Here is a 26,872-nt window from a genome sequence, read left to right on the forward strand (position 1 = left end):
TTGTGTGTTGTTGGATAATTTATTTTGTTTTACCCTTCTGGCGAATTTCAAAGCATTTTATGTTATTGAACTTCATTTCTTGTTTTCAAAACAAAATAAAAACTTTTTAGTTGCAAACCAGACTATACTTGTTTCTAAAGAAAAATAACATTTTATTTTTGAGTATCCATGTATTAATTTTACGAATAAAAATGTTTTTCAAATCCTACACATTTAGTTTTAGTGTTAATAAAATTTAAATATTTTATAGCAAGTTTTGTTTCTAATAAAGGAGCTGAGCTGCACTTAGGACAAATCAACAGTGATGCATGTGCTGAGTCATCGTAAACAATGTTTTTTGAAATTCAGAGAAATGTAAAATGACTGTATCATATGCTTAAAAAGTAAATGTATCTCACGATGAAATATGAACAGTAAAAAAATCATATTTGGACTCTTGACTGTGGATCTACACATGTCTGTTTAATATGGAGCGTGTAGCAACAGGTTCATTAAAGCAGCTGTCCCCCCCCCCCCCATTGCGTCTGATATTACGTTTTTTACGCTCATTCAGCCTCCCACCCCCCTTGCACAGTTTCTGAAAATTATCCTGAATCTTCAGATTAGCTTATTGCACACACAAGAGCACCACAATGTAAGGTCCTGGGAGGTCAGTGACCTTTCCAAAATTTCGTTATTCGGCCAATTTTGCTTGACGATTCGGCACATTTGGAGACACCGTTAAGAAATTGGCATTTAGACAAAAAAAATTATGATTCTACCTTCATAGTTTATCAATCAGTAAAATTTGGAGCTTCATTCCACAAATTGAAAATCTAAAAGGAAATAATAATAATTTTTGGTGGCCCTCTGCTCTTGTTACCGATAAATATTTACAATGACACACTTTTATCCTGAGATAAGGTCATTACTTCTTATACTGATTATTGAAAAACTATATGTAATAGTGATTTTTTTTTCTTTTCTTTTCTGGACATTGCCTCTTCCGTTTAACACCTGTAACCAAAATTCATTGCTTTTTCTCAAACTGGTTTCGATTTTTCTGCCTATTGCTTACCTTTTGATACAGAACATTGAAATTTTAATCTGCTGCTCATTCATACATCACTTTTAATTGATACTAGTCGACCCGTGCGGAACTCCGCACTGTACTTTGAATCGTTTCATAAGGCATTTCGCTCTTTAAAAATTTCAAAGAAAGAATATTATGAAGCAAAACCGAAAAAAGTAAGCGCACAAGAGAAGGCATGTAATTTGAAGACATCAGTAACAAAACCTCGTTAAATACAACGTTGTGATAATTTGATCATCGCTTCCCTTTTGGTTGTACGAATTTTCAATGCAAATATAAATATCATTAAAAGTGTGGCTGAGTGACACGTGAAAAATCAGTAATTTTGCATATGAAAAAACAGGTTGTGGCAAATACAGTCCTGCCCATGTGAGCATCTGACGGAAAAAAAAAGAAACATTAAAGAGATATTTAGTGGCACGGATTCGAACTGGCACCATTCTGATTAACAGTACGACGCTCCAACAAACCTAGCAACTGTGCCTTCCTTTTCGAATGCTATTCATTGAAGGAATGCGTAATAAAACACAGTAAAAAAGTTTTTCGCCGAAAAAAATATTATAAGATCATGCGTCTATGTTTTGTCCTTTGTCAGCATGATACGATTTAAAATTATTCGTAAAACAAGGAATTTGATTAAAGAATGAGGAAGATCTCACGTAGCGATTGAAACAAACGTTCTAGAGAAGTAATAAATTCGGTTGAAAAAATAAGTTTTTATTTCTGAATATTCAACAATTTCCCATAGCAGGCTTCTTTAACCTGTACGGCTTAAAAACTCGCACTTGTTTTTCTTTTAATCGAACACTTAAATTTCAAAACCAAAACCAGTTGAACTGAGTCCGTTTTTTAAGTGTAATTTTTCGAACGTGGACAAAATATTTTTTTTTTCAGCCGAAAGCAGAGGAGTAGAAAATGATTTCTTACTAATGAAGTTGATAATAATTTTAATGTTTTATATCGTATTCGAATAAATAATTAAAGATTTACTGGTTGAAACTCGTAGTTTTAATTTGGCGTAGTATTTTTTCATTTGTACAAAAGTTCGAACACTGCTATTAGAAAAATCTACATTTCAGCATACAATGAAAAGGTTTTTCTGCACAAAAAGGATTCCCTTGAAGTATATCTAATACTTTTTTTATGCTTACATTATGCTCAGTGGTCTGGACGGAGTCAAAGCTTAAAAAAAGGGAAGAACACCCTTCGATTAGCAGATAACTTATCTGAATGATAACTGTAGCCTGCATACAGAAGTCGAAACACCAAATAGCACACCCACTGCATTTATTTTATTACGTGTGTTATCTGTTGTATGTTATGAATACATGTAATGCGTAATATTACTGTAAATTTGCTATTATGTCGGACAGCCCGAACTGGCCCGAAGTTCAGACAGTTTATAGCCGAACGCTCTACCGAAAAAAAAACACAGATAATTTTAAATTTTTTTTCTTGCCGAGAAGTGTACCTAAGTTCTATTTTAAGCGTAGCTTTTCAAATGTAGTAAAAATGTGATACGCTATTTGTTTTTTTGCAAAAAGAAGAAAAATATATATATTACTCTTTAAATTGAGGAAGTATTTTTTTATTCGTACAAAGAGTCAAAAACTCATTAGAAGAATCTATATTTCAACATACGATTTATTATATTTTACTGAACAAAAAACAATTCCAATGTAGTCTGAAATCTTAAACCTGATACTTATATTTTCGCTTACATTAGGCTTTAATTCTTTAATTTTCTTCCCGGAGCCAAAGCTTTAAAAAAAAAAAAAAAAAAAAACCTTACAATTGAGTATCAATTTAGCTCCGTGTTGCATCAAGTTTTCATAACAGCTAGGAGCGTTTCTACCTCATGTATTCCCTCATATTTGTTATTCATTGTTCATGTAATGCGTGATATTTTTCTAATTTTTTGATACAGATTGTGTTGGCCAAAATTGCCAACTTCGATAGCTCTAAGCCAAAAAATGCACTTAACACCTTGTGCAAAAAAACACCTTTATTAGCGACACTCTGGCGCTGCCAACAAACACATTACACTCTCAAAGAACAGAACAGAACTTAACAGACTGAATTAGCCAACAGTTATAAACTTGGGCCGCGTAGCGGCGGTTACAGCATTTTATGCTAATTTGCATAAACATACCGCCGGCCTTGATAAATTTTACAAAATTTTCAAAAAGTTGATCATTCATATTAAAGAAAACTTCATAAAGAAATCAATAAAAAGAAAAAAAAACCAAAGAGTCCATTACAAAATACACAATAATATAGCACAAATACAAAATAACACTAAGCACAAATCAATTTTCAATTGGTAAAAGAGCAATCTTGGTTACCGATCTTTTAAGTTCACCTGTTGCAGTTCGAATCTTCACAACTCTAACTTTATCATCGGAACCTTTATGCAGTTGTATAATTCTACCAATTAACCACTTGCAACATGGCAAATTGTCTTCTTTTATTAAAACTAAAGAGCCCAATTTAGCATTATCCTTAGCAAACATCCATTTTGAGCGTTGTTGAAGTGTGCTTAAGTAGTCCGTTTTCCATTTTCTCCAAATAGTTTGGACTACCTTAGTGGTTCTTTGCCAGCGGCTTAACCTATTATCATTTATATCAATTAGTTGAGGCTCTGCTATTGCAGAAATTGGCCTACCAACTAAAAAGTGACCTGGGGTTAAACATTGAAAGTCATCATCATCATTTGACAAGGGAGTAAGAGGTCGCGAATTTAAAACCCCTTCAATTTGAATAATTACAGTTTCAAATTCCTCATAAGTGAGTCTTAAATTTGACATTACCCGTTTCAAATGGTGTTTAACAGATTTTACACCAGCCTCCCAAAGCAGGGGCGCCGACTTGCAAAAATTATTGAGGGGGCTAGACGTCACCGGTGGTCCTGGGGTTATGAACTCCCACGGCGCTCCCCCCCCCCCCCCAACTTTTCCCAAAAAAAAAGTTCAGATATTTTGAACCTTGAAAATGCCAATTTATATATTTTCTGGTGTATGTGATTTATACTAACAAACAATATGTGGCATGTCGTTTTCAAAGTCAATCTAAGAATTTGTATACAAATTTTCTGGTTCAATTAGATTATGTCACTTATCTTCAGTGTGGGACATTTTTGCAGTTCTATTTTGGGGAAAGTCGTGCAGTTCCGTGGCTAGGCATTGATATAAGGTGTAGGGCACTTGACTTGCATGGAAGGGCGCCTAAATATAGCCTAAATACCCAGCACCTAAATACCCAGTGCGCCTAAATACAAAAAAATATTGGGAGGGTGGGGGGCATGCCGCGGGTTTAACCCCGGGAAATTTTCTAAATTGGAGATGGAGAAAGTAAGTTTTACAGTTTTTTAAGCATTTTAGAGTAATATATTATCAACATTAGAGCCCCGAAAACTCTACTCTCGCTAACTCGACACATGTTTTGGCTTTGAAAAACGAAAAACAAAAAAAAAAAAAAAAAAAAAAAAGAAAAAGAAAACCCCACATGTACGGTGTTTTCGTAAAAAAATAGTTTAATTTATAGTATAATAATTTTGTTTTTAGACTATTACAGAATAGTGAATTTATATACAGTGGCTCCCAAAAGTGTTCGTCCACTTTGAAACTTTTTAGTAAAACCAAAATAACTCGAAACTGAATTCGAATATGAAGTCCAATATTTTTTCACATTATTCCTATGTCATTTTAAATACAACCCATTGGTTTTTTCAAAATATTGAAGGGTCTTCTTTTTGAAATGGGTCAAAAAACGAAGAGACAGAGAAATAACATGCCACAAAAGTCATCGTACACTCAAGTATTTTCGAATAAATTCATGATTAAAATTATCATATGCCGTTTTATTAATATTTTTGCATTGTGTTGACCCTTATAAGTCATTTGGCTTTAATTTTTCGTTTATTTATTCCTTAATATTGTGCTTATTACTATAAAATGGCTGGTATTCGTAAAAAACCGCAAACACCATTCGAAATTTGAATTTTTTCCCATAGTAGCGGTCAATTGGTTTGAAATGTAATATAGTTAATTCATTTGTTTGTATAGTAAAGTGCTTGATAAAATGCTTTAAAGAAAGGAATCGGACCGAAAACAAGGTAAGAAAAGGTCAACCGGCAAAGTTGACAAAACGTGATCGGAGATTTAAAGTTAAAAAAATTATGAAAAATACATATTTGAGTGCTGTAAAAGTTTGTACAGAGTTAAAAGAAAAATTCTACGTTTAATTTTCACCTAAAATTTTTCACCAAGTTCTCTGATTAACTGGATTAAATGGGACTTCTCCCTCAGAAATTTTCTTGATCTTGCGAAAAACAGAAAGCTTACGCTTTTCGTCGCAAAATCAATGATAAATAAGCTCAAAACGTTTTAGAATTACATCTTACTTACAGATATAAATGAATTCAACATTTTTGGTTAAATTGTTGTATAATTGTAAGTAGAAGAAAAAAAAATAGGAACTTAATCTTAAGTACTTAGTTGGATCAGTTAATCAGGACGGTGGAGGTGTTCTAGTGTGAGGGTGCATATCAGCATCAGGACTTGGTAGTTTGGAATTTTTTGATGAAATAATGAATCATGCAATTCCTTTAAATATTTTAAAAACCAATTTTGAACTCTTAGGCAAAAATTTGGTTATTAGAAATAACTTTGTTTTTTATCAAGATAGCGATAAGAAGCACACGGTTTTCAACGTTTGCGTCTAGTGCCTCGAAAATTGTCTTGAAGTTTAGAAAATACCCCCTCAATCTCCAGATTTGAACTTAATGTAACATATTTAGAGATATTTGGAGGCTGGATTACGAAAATACGGCATAAAAACGAAAAAAGAGCTAGAATTAGTAAGACTCGAAGTGTGGTCGAACGCTTACTCAAAAATTACGCAAAAGAAAAAAGAAAGAAAATGATGAAATCTATTCTCAGACGTTTAAAAGATGTTATGAATAGTATATGATATTCTACAAATTAATAACTTAATCAAAAGTTAGATTATTCAATAATATATAGACATTTTTTAAAGTGTACAAAGACTTTTGTGAGATAAAATTTCCGGCACTTTTTGGTTTTTGATTTTTAAAAAATTAAGTTTTAATGTTTTTTAAAAACTTTTCATGTAGTTTTGTTGAAAATTGATCACAGATCTTATAATTAAATACCTATTCCGAAATATTAATTCTAACCAATGGATTGGGGCCTATTTCGTTGAAAGTCGTAGGTGTACGAAGACTTTTGGGAGCCACTGTATATATGAAAAGATTGAAATTATATTTAAATGAACTATCATTAAAAAAAATAAAGCATAAGATATTGCTGTCGCACTTTGATTAATAAGTGAAATAGCTAATTTAAACTTGCTTTGAATAAGGCTCAGAGTTCATTAAATAAAAATAATATCCCACAGTTAATTTGTTTAATAAAGTTAACATAGTATGTAAATAGCGGGTTTTTATAGAGTCTTATACCCTAAAAATATTTAAGTATTTGAAAATAACTAATGCAGTACTATAGTAATACGGTAATAAAATAATACTAATATTTCGAAATTTTGAATCTAACATTCTGTATGTAGTTAATTCTCTATTACAGAGATTTTTAAACTTGCTTTAAATACCAATATTAGGGCTGTCTTTAGAAAGGTGTGAATGTCGACCGCCTGACTAGATTACTGAATTTGAAGTCGTTGACGTCTGGTCGAATATCCAATTCATCAAAAATATCTCGGTGGTTATGAAAGTTGTTCAATCGCATCCCATTGTTGATCAGACAGACTATCCGCAGGTTCGCACACTGGGACAAATTTAAGCGCTTGCAGCACCGTAACACTATCATTATTCGCACCACTCGTTTTCAGTTAACCTGCTTTTAACCATAAAAATTGTTTGTTGTAACTCATTGCTGAATGTATTTTACAAGGTACTTCAAACAAGGAAAATAAAAAATACTGAGACAAATTTGTGAGTTTAGAAAGCATTAAATAACTAATAATTTTCTTAAATTATTGGGGGGGGGGCTCTGCCCCCTCAAATTTTTTTTTGAGGGGGCTCGGGCTCCCTCAGGCCCCATGGAGTCGGCGCCACTGTCCCAAAGTCCACCAAAATGGGGAGATTTAGGAGGGATGTACGACCAATCAATACCTTCAGAATTAAAGAAAGAAGCTAATTTTTCATCTGGAAAATTTATCATACTATACCACTTTTTTAACTGAGCATTGGCTCCAACGAAATTGGTCGCATTATCTGTAAATATTCTGGAACACTTTCCGCGTCTAGCAAAAAATCTTTTAAGAGTTGCTATTAAGGCATCTGTAGTTAAATCTGAGAGCAATTCAAGATGAATTGCTCGGGTTACAAAACATATACATACACAAATGTAAACTTTATTCAGAACACCCTTTCGTTGATTTTTAAACTTAACGTAGAAATGACCGCATAGATCCAAACCCGTGTAATTAAAGACATAAGAAATGTTTACTCTTTCACTAGGTAAGTTACTCATAATTTGAGATGCTAAAATAGGTTTACACTTAAAACAAGTAACACAGGAATGAACACATTTTCTAGCTAAATTTCTACCTCCTAAAGGCCAAAATTTTGTACGAACAACATTTAATAAAGCTTGCGGACCTGCATGCAATAATTTTAAATGATAGGTGTAAAATATAATTTCACTTAACTTAGAGTTTTTTGGCAAAAGAATAGGACATTTATGATTGAAAGGCAAAGATGCTTTTTCAAGCCGACCACCTACTCTATGGACACCATTTTCATCAATAAATGGATTTAAATTACATAAATTACCTGCCCTTTTTGTTTTACACTCATCATTTAAAGATAATTGTGCTGCTTTAATAACTAAAATTTCAGCATCACATATTTCTTTTGAAGTGATAACTCCAGTTAATTTATTATCTTTACTTTTCAAATTATGAATAAACCTACGAACATAACAAAGTATGCCAAGAATTTTGTCATAATTATTACTTAATTTTAAAAATTCATTTACAAAAGAAAAATCACAGTCATTTTTAACTCTACAGTAGGTTGGTTTTCAACAGTCAAACATTTAATCTCTTTTAGATAAGATTCATCACCAAGTTCCACATTTTCATGATCGAAAGGAAAGTTAAGAGTGTCCTGCTTTAGAAAAGGTGGACCGTTAAACCAAAAGTCATTATTTATCAATTGTTCAGGGTCCAACCCACGCGATACCAAATCAGCCGCATTCTCCTCCGATTTTACGTGAAACCAGCGATTGATATCTGTCAATCTCTGAATTGTAGCTACTCGTGAAGCAACAAAAGTTTTTAACTCACATGGTGATCTTTGTAGCCACGCTAGCACTATAGTACTATCAGAGTAAAAGTAAATGAAATTATCCTTTAAGTTGAGAACTCTTAGCACTTTTGTCACCAACTTTGCTAATAGCACTGCTGCACACAATTCCAGCCGTGGAACTGTAACGGTTTTAATTGGAGCAACTCTGCTTTTGCTGCAGAGTAATTTGGAGCAGGATGAGTTTCTTGCATTAGACGAAAACATATACACGCACGCTCCATATGCACTTTCTGAAGCATCGGAAAAGCCGACAATTGTCTTGACAACTGGAGTTTCAGTCAGAACATATCTGTCGACGTAAACGTTACTAGTTTTCTTCAGAGCATGAATAAACCGAAGCCATTCTTCAGTTTCTTTTTTAGGTAGAGATTCATCCCAGTCTACTTTTAACTTCCATAAACGCTGAAGAATAATTTTAGCTTTTGTTACTATGGGGCCAAGCAACCCCAATGGATCGAATATCCTCGCAATTTTAGATAGGACAGTTCTTTTTGTAACTTTAGGTTGATCTTCACAGGATAAATTAAAAGCAAAAACATCATTCTGTGATTTCCATAACAGTCCTAAAGTTTTCGTGTCGCTCAGCTTATTAAAATCGTAGCAATCTGCATCTGATGATGTATCAATCAACTCTGGATGATTGCCGCACCACTTGTGAAGATGCATTCCACAACTTCCTAACAGTTCTATAATTTCCCCTTTAAGATCCTTCGCAGTCTCTAAATCCGCCGCTCCGGTCAGAACATCGTCCATATAGAAGTCTGACTTCACAATGGTTGAAGCTTTTGGATACTGCTGTTCCCCATCTACACTTAACTGCTTGAGACATCTCATGGCGAGGTATGGTGCGCTTGTTGTACCATATGTTACCGTACATAACCTATAAGTCTTGACCTCTTCACTTTTAGAATTTTTCCATACAATCCGTTGCAAGTCACGTTGACTTTCATCCACATTAATCTTTCTGTACATCATTCGGACATCTGCAGTAAATGCATAGCGATGAGTCCTGAACCTTAAAATTATAGAAAACAAATCTTCTTGGATAACTCCGCCATTCATTTGCAAGGAATTTAACGATTCCCCCGTAGAAGTTATCTGCGAGCCATTAAACACTACTCTAAGTTTTGTTGAGTTTTTCTCAGGCCTATAGACACCGTGATGAGGTAAATAATAACATGGAGTAGGGTCTTTAATTTCCATTACTCTTTCCATGTGACCCAAACGTTCGTACTCAGTCATAAATTTACAATACAAATCTGCGAGCTTTGGATTTTTGTTCAATCGATTCCATAAAGAATTTAACCTTTTTATGGCTGTTTGTTTCGACTCTCCTAATAACCGCGGATCCTGTTTAAAGGGCATTTGAACTACAAACCTTCCCGATTGATCTCGTTCGTGAGTTTTTAAGAAATGCTCATTGCACTCAATTTCTTCGGAACTTTTAAATTGATCTGTTTCGTCAATACTTTCTATTTCCCAGAATTTTTTAATTTCCCTACTTAATTCGGCCTCATTAATTAACCCGCAATGCAAGTCTTTAGGCTGGGAATTATCTTTAGTACTACCACCCACAATAAAGCCAAACACAGTATTTTGCAATACTAAATTTGAATTAGGTACATGCAATTGACCAAATCTTAATAATTCTAAGAACACTTCTGCTCCTAGTAGCAATTCAATTTTCCCTGGCCTATTAAACTCAGAATCAGCTAAGTTAACATTCTCAAATATTCCCATCTCCGAGATAGTTACATGACTAACAGGAGTAATTTGAGTTATTTTCGGAACAATTAAAAAATCCAAAGGCCGAGAATAACCTCCACCCTTGTTACGAATCACAGCCGACGTTTTAAATTTAACATTCATTGACACGCCAGTCAAACAAGATACGGAAACATTTGCTTTTACTTTCCTCAGTTCTAATTTGTCCGCTAATTCGCAACTCATAAATTGGCTCTGCGAGCCACAATCGAACAAACACTTAGCAGGAAAGAAATTTCCAACCTTACTTTTGATATAAACAATCGCTGTACTTAATAAAACTCTCTTCGATTGAAACGATTCGTTGGAATACCCTGCAAAACTTTGCTTGTCATTAATTGGTTCAAACGGACTCGCATCTACGTTCAAATGATTTATGTTTGACTCTAGTACGACCCCCTGGGAAATCTCGTTAGTATTTACTTCCACTGCGTTCAACTGACCTCGCGAACCAGTAAGCAAATTAGATTTTTTTCCCGGTATCAAAACATAAAAGAGTATTATGCTTTTTATTGCAAATATTACACATAGATTTTGAAACGCAATTTCTTGACGCATGATATCTATCAAAACACAGAAAACATAAATTGTGCTTCTTAAGAGCTTTTACTCTATCTCTTACGTTTAATTTAAGAAATTGATAGCAAGAGGAAATGTTATGATTTCCTTTACCACAAATTATGCACTTTTGCAAAACTTTATCCACTACACCGGAAACCATTGCGGCCGTTTTTGCCTGGTTTTGTTTAACATTTACATTTGTTTTTGAAGCATTTAAAGTACGCGCATGATCTTTCAAAAAGTCTAATAATTCCGATACTTTCGGCAAATTTTCTTTTTTCAGATTCCTTTCCCACCATAGCTTAGTGTTTGAATCTAACTTTTGACTTAAAATAAAAGTTAGAATTACAGACGAAAAACCATCTACCTTTTGATCTAACATTTCTAAAGACCTCACACACTCAGTGCTTATATCTATTAAATTTAAGATTGCTGCGGTAGATTCATTTTGAATTGCAGGAATTCTAAAAAAGCGCTTTAGATGAGCATAAACTTGTTCCCGGGAATTTGAATAACGTTCCTCTAGCAGAGACCAAGCTACTGCATAATTACTATCTACAATTGAAATCGATTGAACAATCCGAAAAGCATCGCCTTTTAACGATGATTTTAAATACTGTAATTTCATTGCATCAGATAAATTTTTGTTCTGATGAATGCTTGCTAGAAATATGTCTTTAAAGGAAAGCCACTCGTGCAATTTTCCTGAAAACAGCGGTAAGTTCATTTTAGGCAACTTAACATTTGTCTCGGCATTAGAGTTCGATTCAACCCTCGAATTTACCTTCAAGTCGCTTTTCGCTTTTGAATGCTTTCGGTGTAATTCATAAGCCAATTCATCTAAAACATCGTTAATTTCTTCTTGCTCTTTTTCAAAAGACTCAGTAGCATCTTCATTACATGCAACATAAATAGATTTAAAACAAGCCTTTAATTCCAGTTCTAAATCTTTATGCTTACGTTCTAATAGTTCAAAGTCACTAATTTCAAACTCAGTTACGGATACCTTTTGTTTGAACTTCGTAAGTTGTATTTTGAGAACTCGCTTTCTCGATAATAGTTCTTTAAGAGTTTCAGACATGGTACAATCGTATAAGCGTTCACTTACCTTATAACGATATACGCGTAATACTTTCACAACTAAATGCACTGTTTCACTGGAATTTCACCGATTCTTAGGAGCGTATATCCACACAGATCCGGCTCGACGGACCATATTTGTTGGCCAAAATTGCCAACTTCGATAGCTCTAAGCCAAAAAATGCACTTAACACCTTGTGCAAAAAAACACCTTTATTAGCGACACTCTGGCGCTGCCAACAAACACATTACACTATCAAAGAACAGAACAGAACTTAACAGACTGAATTAGCCAACAGTTATAAACTTGGGCCGCGTAGCGGCGGTTACAGCATTTTATGCTAATTTGCATAAACAGATTGTCTAGACGTGGGCCCGAACACGCATTCTCCAGTTAACCTGTCGAACGCTCTGCCGATCAAGCTATTCAGCTCTGTCGGTAACAGTGCAAGTTAAACTTATAAATTTAACCGAAAACCTCATTCTGGTTCTGTAAAACAGGTTTTTTTGCCCGAAAAAACAATTTTTAGACCGTGGGTTTATTTTTCGTCAGTAGCCTGCACGATAAGCTTTAAAATAAGGTGTAAATCAAAGAAATCGATCAAGAATTGAGGAAAATCTTGCGTAGAAACCAAAAAGAGGCTACAGAAATAATATATAAGGATTTATAACTTATCTTTTACAACGACTTTTGTTAGCTTTATAAGAAAGATTTCTAGTGCAAAATTCATAACATCTTTCACGCAAATGCTAAAAGTTTATTTTATTTTAAAACAACTTCCCATAGTTTATTATAAATTATGCTTTTTACTAGGAATATAAGGTACAGTCCATTTAATGGTTATTAAATTAAGCTTTACCACAACCTAACAGTGCTCATACTCCGGGCATAATTTCATATACTTGATTGATTATCGTTAGATGACAGAGGACGTTTATAAGCATTATTAGCGTGTACTTACCAAAACTGATTTGAGTAAACTCTAAATATAGCATACGTGCTTATAGGAGATTTAATAAGGAGCTACTTGGAAATGATGGAAACAATGATTTGCGTTACCATAATTTATTGGGATTTTGTAATCTAAAAGCCATGATCAGAATTTTTTTAGTCTTACATCATGCATTTAAAACAATATGCCATTCAGATGAAAAATGTTTTTGAAAAGTTATGAACTGTTTTGATACACTAGATAACGGATAGCAAACTCTCGGCACTGTTTTACAGTGGCAAGCGTTGATATGCTGGAAAGTTTAAAAAATTGAGAAAAAAATGTTTTTAGGAACTTTGTCCAAACTCTGAAAAACGTATTCAAAGAAAGTCAATAAAATCTTAAATTTGGTAAATGTTTTTGTGATTTTAATTGTTCAATTATATTTTCAATTCCCCTATGAACGTCTAAGAATGCTCGGAAACATTTTTAAAATATCTAATAAATTTGGTTTTACTGCAATTTCCCAAGCTGTCAATTTAGTAATAAATGGAAACGTTTTGTCTTACTTGTTCATTAATCTAAATACATTTATGCACTTTTCATTTAAAAATATGGTGCTTTCTTTGAAAAATAACACTTGTTAAGTTAGATATTACTAAAAAAATATTATAATAATAACAATATTGCATTTTCGTCTCCAAATTTAGCAATCTGTCGGACAAAAGTGCCGAATAAAGAAATTTTTAGGAGGTCACAGTGGCCTCCCGTGACCCTATATCCTAAGCTGGTCAAAAAACTTTCCAAAACATTTTTGAAAGATCTAAAAAAGGCGGTTTTACTGCAATTACCTTAACTGTCGATTAAATATGTATTGGAAACATTTTCCCTTTAGCAAGAATCTTACCTCTCAATATGTGCTCCCCTCAATTGATCTATATTGTGCATTGAAATTTCACGGCGCCTCTGAGAGAAAATGAACAATCAATATTTCCTAAGGCGTGGAATTGGGCAATAAAGAAAGGCACTTAGGTCATTTTCAAGACCATTAAAAGGTACTTTACCCGTTAAGAGCTTTTCTGATTGTTTTGTGCATTGACTAAGATGCACAAAACAATCAGAATCAGTTTAGCAACATTGCGTATCATAAATATATAATTTTCATTCCTATTAAGATCGACCTTCATTATCCTAATAATATCATTCTGGTTCAATATTGTTCTTCTTTGGAAATACACAAAAATGTGTATTTACGTGTATCATTATCCTAGTTATATCATTCTGGTCCAATATTGTTCTTCTTTGGCAATACACAAAAAAACGTGTAACGCACTTAAAACTTCATATTAACTGCTCAACAGTTTAAAGTTTTAGAGTAAGATTTTTTAGATTAGCATTGGGAAATTTGTTAAATATTAAAATTTAAAATTATATCTGGAATTTACCTACTTAAAACGTTAAAATTTTAGCGTAGTACTTCTTCAGTTAATTACTTTGATTAGTGCTATGATAATAATAATAATAATATGTTGTTTCGATCACAGACCAAAAATTTTAGGCATGAAAATTCCAAATTTTCCCCAATTTACTAGTTTGAAAATGATAATTTGTGTTAAAGGTTTGCTACGAATTAGTGCTCCAAATTTGTAACTTCCAAATTTGTACTTTCCAAACATTAAAATTGAATATTTCATTCAATTTACCAGCTTAAAAACTGAAATTTTGGCATAAGATTGCTTCGATTAACATTTAATTGATTTCTAACTTCGATTAGTACTATTTTATTCAATAAGCAAGTTAAAATTCAATACATGAAAATACAGAAATATCTCCAATTTACCTTTGAAAAGTAGAAACTTTATAATAGTATTACTTCAAATATCATTGGGTTACTTTAATTAAAATTAGTTTCCTTTTATTAGCATCGGGTTACTATGGTTACCATACAACAAATTCACTAACTGAAAACGGCTTGTAGTACGCAATACGATACAAAATACTGTAAAACTGCTACATCATGATGGCGTATTACTTCGCGTTTAATCTAAAGACTGATTTCAGAGGGGAAGATGAACGTTCACATTTCCTCAGTTCTTTCAACTATTTCTGCTGCTTCAAGTTCCCAAAATAACGTCGTAATGAATGAAGAAATGGTAACAAAAGCTTCTATTGAGTGAAATTTCAAAAAGAAGTTAAGATTTTCCTTGAGCAACAATTGTGCTAGGATACTTCTTTTGTGCATCATTGCGCTAATTATCATACGATAATAATAAATGCTATCTTCATAATGAAGAATGTATTAAGTATTAAGGTGAATCAGCTGTTTTTAAATATTTCACGTTAAACACCATTTTCACTGCGGTAAGTTCTGAAATCTTATCGTAAGAGTTAATTTTCCACTAATCTGAATAATCATTAAATGATAAAAGCAAAAAATAGTTATAAATACGTTTTTCCAAATATTAAACAACGAATTTTCTTGCTTTCCTTGCACTTAAAGCATAAAATTTGAAAATATATTCTATACTCGAGTTTCGGTATCACAATAAGTCGTTTTCTCAAATTAAAATCTGTTTCGAGTTTCGAACTATAAATGGCCACTGATAAAGAAGCGAACTTCTATGGTAATAATTATTTGAAAATACTTTGTTCATTTAAGATTTTTTTTAAGTTGGACATTTTTAATAGTGGATGTTTTCAATTTTCGTGAAAATTTCAGGTTGTGTTTGTAGTACTATAATAAGAAAAAGTAAAGCATATTTTGTTAAAAGTTTGATTTGTTTCTCCCTGAGTAGAGGTCAAAGTTTAAGGTCACGAATGTATGGTACTAATCATAGTGAATGTTTCGGAGAAATTGAAGGTGTCAACCATCAGGCTCATGTAAATTTTGTGTGGCTTTAAAAAAATGACTCATAAGGATTTTCTGAAATATCACATTTTACGTATGTACTACGGTCGCGAAAGTCAATAGCGTTTAAACTGATAACAAAAAAGTTTCACAACTTTAACCTTCCGTAACTCTTTAGAATGTCCATAAAACCATTCGCGGAACCAAAAACTGTCAACCCAAGTCGTAATTTTAAAACATACTAACATACTATCAGATCACAGATTGTATGAAAGGCAAACTTCCGATTTACACGCGGAAACGGACGCATCTATTAGTTTTTAGGGATGTCAGCATTTGCAGTTGTAGGCTAGCCTCTAAATTAAGCAGAGTCTCATTCAAATGAGCGGAACAAGCGTACATCAATTTTTTATCTCTCCCCCTTATTTAGATAGACTCGTCTTAACTGGACGTTTGCCAATTCCATACAAACTGTTGAAAGGTTGTGTAAAGCAGAGATTCAGACAGCTGAACATAAACAAATACGTTTAATACGAAACATGGGGACACACAAACAGCAAGACATAGAGAAAGTAGTGAAGAACCCTGATAAACAGACTGCGGCTCTTTAAATAGAATAGAGGGCAGATTTTCAGTATCCAATGATGTTTCTTAAATGGCAATAAGCTTTCTCCAAAGTCCGATGGTGGATTAAAGAAGAGATTTTGCGAACTCCGTGGAAAGCTGCAAATGTCTCTTCCAATAAGAAGTAAGCACAGTTCTTTCTTTTAAACCAATGGAGAAAGCGATTACATTCAACACCCGCCCTTAATCGCTTATTACTAAACAACACAATGACATAAGTTCATGCAATTTAAATTTTGGAAGAGCCTTTGTAAACATATCAGCAATTTGTTTATCAGTAGAAACATATTCAATATATATATTTTCAACATTTAAAATATTTCTAATAAACTTTAACTTAACATCAATATGTTTCAATCTACCAGAACTATTTTCATTAGTTATACATTTGATTGCAGACTGATTATCTTCATATATGACAATGTTATTTACAGTAAGAAATTCACATGCAATATTTTTATAATACACTAGATCTATTAAAGACTTACCAACTGCAAATACCTCAGCTTCAGTAGAAGAAACAGCTATTGAACTTTGTTTCTTCACGCTCCATAAAATTGGACACTTTTTATAAAAAATAACGTAACCTGAAACTGATTTGCGATCACGCGGATCTGATGCCCAATCTGAATCAACATACATAGATAAATCAACATTAGAGTCACAACACTTACTATACACAATTTTATATTCCGATGTACCTTTTAAATATCGCAGAATTCTTTTAAGTCCATTCCAAGCCGATTCTGTTGGATTCTCCTGCAATTGACTGAGACAGTTCACAGCGAACAGTATATCGGGTCGTGTTGTCATCGCAAGATACAATAAAGATCCAACTAGTTCACGGTAAGGTCCTTTGAAGATAGTTCCTTCCTCAAAGTCAGCTGGAGTTGACTTTGCTTCTAAAGGTGTTGCACTCGGCTTGCACTCACTCATGTTAAATCTCTTCAATATTTTAAGAATATACTCCTTTTGATCTAGCACTAATTTAGTAGAAGTAAATTCCATACGAATTCCTAAAAACTCAGAAGCTGGTTCGAGTTTGGACATCTGAAATTCATTTTGAAGAAGTTTAATCACAATCATTATTTCCGAAACATCTGATCCAGCGATAAGAATATCATCAACATATAAACAAATTATTATTTTTCTTCCATTCACAATTCTGATGAAAATACACGGTTCCGAGTTTAACTGCTTAAAATTAATTTTCAACATAAATTGCGAAAATCTGAAGAACCATTGTCTAGGAGCTTGTTTTAATCCGTATAAACTTTTATTCAATTTGCATACTCTGCCAGATGAATCGTTGAATCCTTGCGGTTGTTCCATAAAAACAATTTCTTGCAACTCACCATTCAGAAAAGCTGTTTTCACATCCATCACATAAGCCTTTAAATTCTCTTGAAGAATCGAAACAAGAACTAATCGTAAACAAGGCATCCCAATGACTGGCGAATAAGTTTCTACGTATTCCTTCTGCTGGTCTCCCCTTGCGGCTTTGAGAGTTTCGTCTCTTTTCTTCCTAAACACCCACTTACACTTTATGGGGGGTCGCGTTATCAGGGAGATCTACCAGTTCCCAAGTTTTGTTTATCTGGATGGAGCGCAATTCTTCCCCCATCGCGACTTTCCACTGGGCTTGTTGTTCTTCCTGTAGTTTTGAGATGTCATAAAAGGTCAACGTCTCTTCTGACGTGTACATTGCTTCAAATCGCTCTGGCATTTTACTTTTTCTTCCTGATCGTCGGGGTGTATTTGCCGGAACTTCTTGTTTTACATTGGTTTCGTTTTCTCCTAACTCTTTATTTACATTTCTGTCGTGTTTTTCCTCGTATTTTTCTTCTCCTTTCGGGAGCTCGTCTGGTGAATTACTTCTATCTTGCACATATACTTTATTTTCATTGAAGCGAACATTACGAGACACAATAACTCTGTGCGTATCAGGATCCATTAATCGATATCCCATGCTAGAATATCCAATGAAGATCATTCGTTTAGATTTCGGATCTAATTTTTGTCTGCGAGTATCAGGAATTTTGGCATAAGCATCACAACCAAATAATTTTATTTGATTTAAATCCGGTTTCTGGGAATATTTTAGTTCAAAGGGTGACATTTCATTTATGCTTGAACTAGGGATTCTGTTATGAATATATGCTGCAACTTGAATAGCATATCCCCAACAGTTCTTAGGTAAATTTGCATCATATAAAAGTGCACGGGCTTTATCAAAAAGTGATCTGTTCATCCGCTCTGAAATTCCGTTCAATTCGTGAGTATAAGGGGGGCAGGGATCTATTGTAACTCCAAGTTTATTTGCTATCACTTTAAGTTCACCTGAAACATATTCCTGGGCATTATCACAACGAATTTTTCGAACGCTTTCATTCAATTTGAGAAACTTTTTGATTTCCACGGGAACATCACTTTTCTTTTTAAGAAGACGAACTTCACAAAAACGAGAATAATCATCAACTAATGTTAACACATACCTTTCACCCGCTTGAGTTGGTGGGTTGACCGGACCGCATAGGTCAGAATGGATTGTCATCATGGGAGCTTTTTCTCTTCTTCGGTTTCCTATTCCTATAGGGTTCGCGGACTGCTTCGCTAACACACAGTTTTCACAAAATTTTTCACTTGTTGGTAATCCTAGTTTGCTCAGAACATGGTTTCCGGAGTGTCCTAACCTGCGATGCCACAGTTCACCTCCATCTTTTTCTGCAACAAAGGAATTTGAAATGAAGGGAACAAAATCACTTGCATATTGACCTTTTGAATTCAGCTTGCACAAAACGAAGTTTGTACTTCCCTTTTCAATGACTGCTTCGTTATTTTTGAAGCTCACAGTGTATCCAGCTTTTTGTATCTGTTTCACTGAAATGAGGTTTCCATTTAGTTCTGGAACATATAACACATCTTTTAGTAGGATCTCTTGCACACCGTCACCTAATACACCGCGAACAGTTCCTATTCCTTTTACTTCCAGTTTACTGGTTTTTGCATCGCATGACACAGTTCCTGAGGATGGTTTTAACTCCTCAAACCATTCCCGATGTGCACACATATGAGCTGTAGATCCGCTATCTACTATAAATGACCGATGTTCTACTTCGCCAACAACGAAAGTCACGGCAACTGCTCCATCCTTTGATGATGTATTTTTTTCCGTCTGGACTGTGCAATTCCTCTTAAAATGTCCTTTTCTTCCGCACTGGTAGCAAACTATGTTACTTCTACAAAATTTTGCAATGTGCCCTGTTTTGCGACACTTGTTACACACTACCCGATGATTTGTAGAAAAGGCTGCACCATTCGATGACTCTGTTTTCCAAGATTTGGGCTCCGAGACTCGACGATCTCTCATCAGCGCTTCAGCATCCAGAAGACGACCGCAAACAAATTCTAAAGTCAAGTTCTCCGAAGGCTGATTTTCTATTGCAGATTTCGATGCGTCATACTCTGCTGGAAGAGACATCAAAAGATAGACAATACTGTCCATGTCGCTCACTTTCACGCCACACGATTTTAGTTGGGCAATGAGCTTGTTCACTTCATCAATATGCTCCTGCATGGATGAGTCCTTTTTCATTTTCAAAGTTGAAAGTCTCTTTCTAACCAATATCTGACTGACCGCTCCTTCTCGAACATAGATCGATTTCAATTTTGCAATTACTTCAGCACAAGTCTTTTCTTCCGAAAGCGAAACTAAAACTTTATCACTAAGAAATGATAACATCAAGGCATAGGCCTTCTTACTCGCTAAAAGTTCATTAGCTTTCGAAGAATCCGCTTCACGTTCCAAAAACATCTCTAAATTCGTTGCTGCGAAAACCGCTTCCATTCTCCTGCACCACAGAGAGAAATTCCTTCCGTCAAAAGGCTCAACGGAATATTTTATCTCGTCCTCCATGTTACTCCGCTACTGCAGTGATTTAGTAGCTGGGAAAAACTTAGAACTAACCACGCTCTGCTGTTGAAAGGTTGTGTAAAGCAGAGATTCAGACAGCTGAACATAAACAAATACGTTTAATACGAAACATGAGGACACACAAACAGCAAGACATAGAGAAAGTAGTGAAGAACCCTGATAAACAGACTGCGGCTCTTTAAATAGAATAGAGGGCAGATTTTCAGTATCCAATGATGTTTCTTAAATGGCAATAAGCTTTCTCCAAAGTCCGATGGTGGATTAAAGAAGAGATTTTGCGAACTCCGTGGAAAGCTGCAAATGTCTCTTCCAATAAGAAGTAAGCACAGTTCTTTCTTTTAAACCAATGGAGAAAGCGATTGCATTCAACTCAAACCGTGGTTAAACTGTACATTTACTTCAGAATAAGGTGCCTTAAATTTGGTATTTTACTGTACCAAACATTTCTCAGTACTATTAAAAGGAAAGGAGCAATTTTCTGACATTGCAGGAAAAATTGTCGATATCTTGACGTGTGTCAAGTTTGCTTTTACCTACAAGGACACTTCAACTTCACACAAAGTAATGTAGAATGCTAAACATTGGTTAACTTGCTGGTGCTTACGTTTTTTTAAATAGATTTTTGAAAATTTGAACAAAAAATTAAATAGAAATTATTGTCAATCCTTCTCCTACTGAGAAAATATTTTTAAAGCTAAAAAAAGGGAAGAATTATATTATTCAATAGTTGGGGGGAGCAAATCTACCCTTTCAGCGTCCCAATGCTCTTACAAGGATCTATGCTTTCACAATTCAGCCAGGTTAAGTTTGGCCTGCCTACAGTCCTTAATAATAAAGCGAATTGTATTTCAAAAGAGTTTGAATTTTTTTATTTATTTTATTCATTTTGACAGGTTGTAATAAAAATATCTTTAGCAATTTCACGAAGTAACGTACTGAATTTTTTTTATTTACTAGAAAATCACCCGACAAGATATGACGTGTGAAAATTGCTTCTACATTTGAACGAAGCAATTGTCTGTTTGATGATATTTTGATAGTTGAAATTTTAAAACTAACTCTAGTGGATTAACCCTCAACTCAGTAGATAGCGTTCATTGTTTTCGTTTATTCATTCTCCTGAAATGACAGTTTTACCAGTAGAACAGTTACGTTACCAGATCCAGTTCATCCTCGTCACGATAACCAAAGACCACATTACCAAAAGACATTATCAAATCATCATGTCGTGGCACGAGTTTCACAGTTGATGACGTTATCGTTACTTGATAATTGGCTATTATATATAAGATGATTTGCATATGTTTTTCCCACACAACTTCAATGCTTTTGACAACGCTGAAACCAAATGCGTTGCGTTTTTTGAGACTAATTAGTGCAGAAAAAAAAATAATAATCTCTTCACATTCTCTGTTTTTTACGGTACAGAGATTTTACTACAAACCTAGAAAGTTTTCTCATTGCTTTTACGCTTAAATAGAGGTCATGTTTGTCTTCAAGAACTTAAACCACATATACGTATATGTATGAAAAAAGAATGCGTTTACTTTATCAAAGGCGAAAAGGGTTTTCTGTTTTCCTTGCAACCCCCCAGGAGCAAGAGTGAAATATAATCTAACATTACTCCGTAAAAACGCAAACACAGAAGAAAAAGAACTGAATGCTACGAGACTTTGTTTTATCGCCTCCGGTGCTAGGGGCAAAAAGCAATGCTTGCTTGGTGTTTTCAGCTTGTTTAGAAGAAATAAAAGAATTTGAGTTCTTTTTTTAGCACGAGGCATAGTCGCTGCACTTCTAAAAAGTTACTCGGATATACATAAATAAATAATAAGTGTAGAGAGATAGATATATATACAACATCTTGAAAAAAAAATGAATGCCGGTAATTTAGCAAAACATTATCTTAATTTTTCAAATTTAGAAGAATCATTTTTATTTGGGCGCTACGGTAAATTGGCCGTGTTTTTGCAAGCATAAATACGAAAAGCAGTTCTTCGTATTTAATTTGTACAGTTAAGAGTTCGAGATACTCACATTTTTCAAGGGTCTTTACCTTTGAGAGCTTCATCTAAAAACACAATAAATTCTCTTCCATTTGGGTGGTACGGTTAAATCAGCTATATGTGTCAATTTCAAGCCTTTTTCCCCTAATAGTTGCATCCAAAAGTTGAAGCTATTTCCTCAAAGTTAGGTAGAATGTAAAATCACTTACCTGTTTCAAAAATCTATTCATGGCAAATTGTGTTTTAATTTATACATATTAGCTACTCATCAAGCTAAATCAATTAAGTTACTTTGAAAGATAAACATGAAATAAAAAATCACATGGATAAAACATAAATCACAAAAACACAATTACTACACTATAAATTTCTTATTCTTTATCTAATACCGTAAGACTTCGTTGTAACGATATTCGATAAACAATAAATCCATCTCTTCACTGTCTGACCACTGATGAGATGGAAAAGTTAACAACCAGTTTACTGGCGGAAAATGACGCATCTATTAGGTTTTCAGCGATGCAAGCTTTCGCAATCGAGTGTAAGCCTCTAAATTAATCGGAGTCGCGTTAAAATGAGTGAACCACGAGCATCAAAATTTTCCTTTTTTCCCCCTCTATCATATAGACTCGTCCTTACTGGACGTTTGCCAATTCCACAGCATTCGCGGACAGACTGTATAACGATAAGATTTTGTGGCCCTTTAAATTTTCAAGCTACAGTGGCCACCGCTTATATGAATCACGCTTATTCAAAACAGTTTTAGTTACGTAAAACGGCTGATTCAATAAAGCGGCTGGATCAATAAAGCTGGCTTTTGTTCTGTTTCTGATGATTTGATTCATAAAAGTGATTGATTCAATTAACCACTAATTCAACTAACCGGCGTCCACTGTATATAGTGTAATTCTCCCATACATTTTTAATTCAATTCATTTCAATCAGGGTTATATATTTTTACAAAAATGCATTTTACAAAAAAAAAAAATATTTAAAAATTGGAATATTAAATAAAGAACTTTATATTTTAGTGCCTAAATAAAGTTATTTATTAGTAAATAAAATATTAAGGTAATTGATTCAACTATTAAAGTAGCAAAATATATTTAATTTACTGCTTTGCTACGCAGTAATAAATACATTAGTAACACCTATAATAAAAAATTACCATGCGACGCAGCGATGAGAAAATTACTCATCCATGTGCCGCGAGAATTAAATATCGTTCAAGAGAAAGCCAAAAGTTTAGGTGTGAAAATACACCGATCACAGCAACACCACATGACCATGACGTATGACATTTAAAGTTTGTTGGATTTCTCCGGGACCCCTTATCAGATCCAGACCAAATTACAATGGGACCATTTGGGAAGTATACCCTTCCAAACAAAAAAAAATTTCAAATCGGTCCAGTAGTGTTGGAATAATTCGAAAACACACATAAAAAGCCGCAATACGAAATCATAACCTCCTTTTTTGAAGTCGGTTAAAAACTTTTTTTTTTTTTTTTGCCAATAAGTTATTTTAAGATGTTTAATTCTATAAAATCTCTTCCTGTAACTAGTGAACAATGGTGTAGAAACGCTTGTCCAGTTAACACCTACTGCGGTTAGACCCTTTTCGCTTCCTAAGTTTTCTGTTTTTTCTAAATTATTCTTGCATAACCCCGCCATGATAATGCTCAAAATTTTTTAAATATTAGGTCCTAAAATAGCGATTTATCCCTCATTTCGGGATAATTTGCCCTTGGTACCCTAAGTATTGTATTGATATTGAACTTTATAATTATTTAACACGGTTTTAACAAGGTCCTTGAATCGCTAGTACTAAGCTATGTAAACAACTGCTTTAAAACAAAAATATTTCCTTTCATAAAGTTATAAATTATATAAAAATAATTTAAAATGCAGTTCTCAGAAGAAAAAAAAATCAGCGAATGCTGTTGTTCTTTGAAACTCTTAAATTGTCTCTTCTAATCTAATACAAAAAGTTGGATGCCCATTTTCTTTTAAAATGAATGTTTGGAAACAAAGTTATTAATGTCCTTTCATTTTTCATTACAAGGAATATGCTCCGAAAGCTTTCTTTTCGTTAAAAAAATCAAATGCTTTCCAACTAAGACACAGATGTGAAGAGAAAAATTTCCAATAAAAAGGCGTAGAGATATAAATGAACTGTAAATAAAAGGTTTAAAATATACAAAAAGGATTACTATTGAGAGGACATGGTCGTATCCAATTTCCGTCGCTTTCGTGAGAAATGTTGAATCAATAACACTTTAAGGACTGCAATAAAAGTTTTCCAATATAATCGTTTAATTTTTTGCTTTCTTTATTCATTTATTTTATTTATTTATTTTTTTTTTCATCAATACGTTCTTTAAGATAGTTGCTTTAGTAAAATTTAAAGATCTGACGGGAAGAAAATATTTATAATAATTAAAAAGAAAAATTAAGAAATGTTTTATGTTTATGATTTTTAATTAAAATGTTAAATTAACTTATTTTTAGTCTCGTTAATCAGGAGAATTATCTTGAAACCCTTGACACATTTTCAACACTTTTTTTCCAAGTTAGTCAAAACATAGCAATTTTCCGTTTGTCAAACGTTGCCAAAATCCCATATTGCTGAAATTTAAAACTCAATGTTAATATTTTAGCAAATTTAGCCGTTAAATGGGACTAAATGTTATACCAAAACCTAAAAATATTCTGTCAGTTAATGAAATTAAGCCGTTAAAACATGCAATCACCTGCCAAGAATTTAAAAAAAAAAAAAAAAACACTTTTTTAACAAACAAAATTAAAGTATGAGTAGCAGAAATGGCAACAGCTCTTTGAACAATTAGTCCAGGATCTGAAGGGGGTTGAGCATGCATGGAAAGGCTGACGCAATATTATTTCTGATTATTGTTACAGGCATGATGGTGATTATGAAACCACATGTCGTCGCCCCCCTGGGTGGTCGACAACCCCGGGGGAGGGGGGAAAGCAGTGGGGGAGCCGTTTTCTAAAACACTCATAACTCGCGAACTATTTGAGATAAATCACTAAAAAAAGTGGCAATAGACGCAATAAAACAAGGGCTTTATAAAAGCTAAATATAATTATGGACCTATCTTTGTTGGTTTCTGAGTAAAATTCCATTTTTCGCAAACAAGCAAAATTTTTGAATAAAATGCGCAAAACAAACTTTTTTTGACTAAAATAAATTCTAAACCAAAATTGTTTGATTTTTTTTCAAATAATGTCCAAAATATCATTATTCAGTTTGTTAAAATCATTTAAGTACTGTTAACGCGTTGAAAAACAAAATGACAGTAGCAAGCTCGAACACGATTTGCATTATAGTTCAAGATCTGAAGGGGTATTTTGAGCATGCATGGAGGACCTGACGCAAAATTATTTCTGATTAATGTCACAGGCACTATAGGGAATATGAAACCACATGTTTTCGCCCCTCCTGGATGGTCGACAACCCCGGGGGGGGAAGCAGTGGGGGGAGCTGTTTGCTAAAACACTCATAACTCGCGAACTATTTGAAATAAAACACTGAAAAAAGTGGCAAAAGATGCAACAGAACAAGGGCTTGAAAACCTAAATATGAGTATGGTCTTATCTTTGTTGGTTTTTAATTAAAATTCCTTATTTAGCAGCCTTGCAAAAATTTTGAATAAAATACGAAAAGCTTTTTTTTTCAAAGATAAGTTCTTTTTTAAAATTATTTAACCGTTTAGGGAATCAATAAAACCTGAAATTTCATTATTCAGTTTGTTTAAAACTACTTAATTATTACCAACGTGAGCGTTAAAAAGCGAAATAGAAAATGCAAGCACTTGCCTAAGTTAGCACATTGAATAAAACGGCAGTATGCTAAGGAGAAAAAAAATAGCCTTATTATCCTTATGACGAACTATTCATTCTTCAGTTTACAAACTTATTCTAATTGCAAAGTATTTAATTATGGCTTTAATTTTGTTATATACTGCTTTAAATTTGAGAGGAACTAGGGAACCAGGCCCAGAGTAGTTTCAATTCAAATAAAATTTTTATTTATTTCTATTAATTTGTGTTTTCAATTTGCACAAAAGAATATTGCGGGTATTGTTTTGCGGATATTGCTTTTTACAATTTACTCAACAAAGAACAATGATACAAGAAATAATATGTACTAAATAAATATAAAAAATGAGAAGCTTGAGCTTTTATGAAAACGAATATAAATATAAAATTATACACTAGAGTTCTAAAAAAACTAATTGAATAAAATTAGTAAAATAATGCGTATTAAAAAATAATTGTAGAATATCAATATGTGCATACATAAAGCATTAGTATATCAGAAATTTTTAAAGCTGGATCATACTCTTTTTTGTTGACTTGTAATTGTTCTATTGAATCGTTCTCTTCCGAGTATTTTGTAGTTTATGGGTTTTTGCTTTAGTCTTAAAAGCACAGTATTTACAGCAAGATGAATTATTAATAAAACAATTACAAGATTATTTACAGTTCTTGCATGCGCAGGGTGGAATTAAACTCCCTGGTAACACTGGATGCATCAAAAAGTGTGGGGCTTTACTGTTTTATTTTCATTCAAGTGAAACCCAAACTTGGTTACATCTAAAGGCACTGCTAAGGTACAGGGGAATTGATTCAATAGTACAGTTGAGCAATACTTCTTAGCACATGTTGGAAAGAATTGCA

General features: G+C 33.5%; 1 protein-coding gene across 1 annotated transcript; it reads right to left on the bottom strand.

The window, feature by feature from the left end:
• Positions 1–8,087: 8,087 nt before the first annotated feature.
• LOC129223174 (uncharacterized) lies at positions 8,088–9,395 on the bottom strand. Its single transcript, XM_054857741.1, has one exon. It carries the CDS (start codon positions 9,393–9,395, stop codon positions 8,088–8,090), a length of 1,308 nt encoding a protein of 435 aa, XP_054713716.1.
• Between the last annotated feature and the right edge of the window lie 17,477 nt (positions 9,396–26,872).

This window comes from Uloborus diversus, chromosome 5 (assembly GCF_026930045.1).
Source record: "Uloborus diversus isolate 005 chromosome 5, Udiv.v.3.1, whole genome shotgun sequence".
Lineage (NCBI taxonomy): Eukaryota > Metazoa > Arthropoda > Arachnida > Araneae > Uloboridae > Uloborus > Uloborus diversus.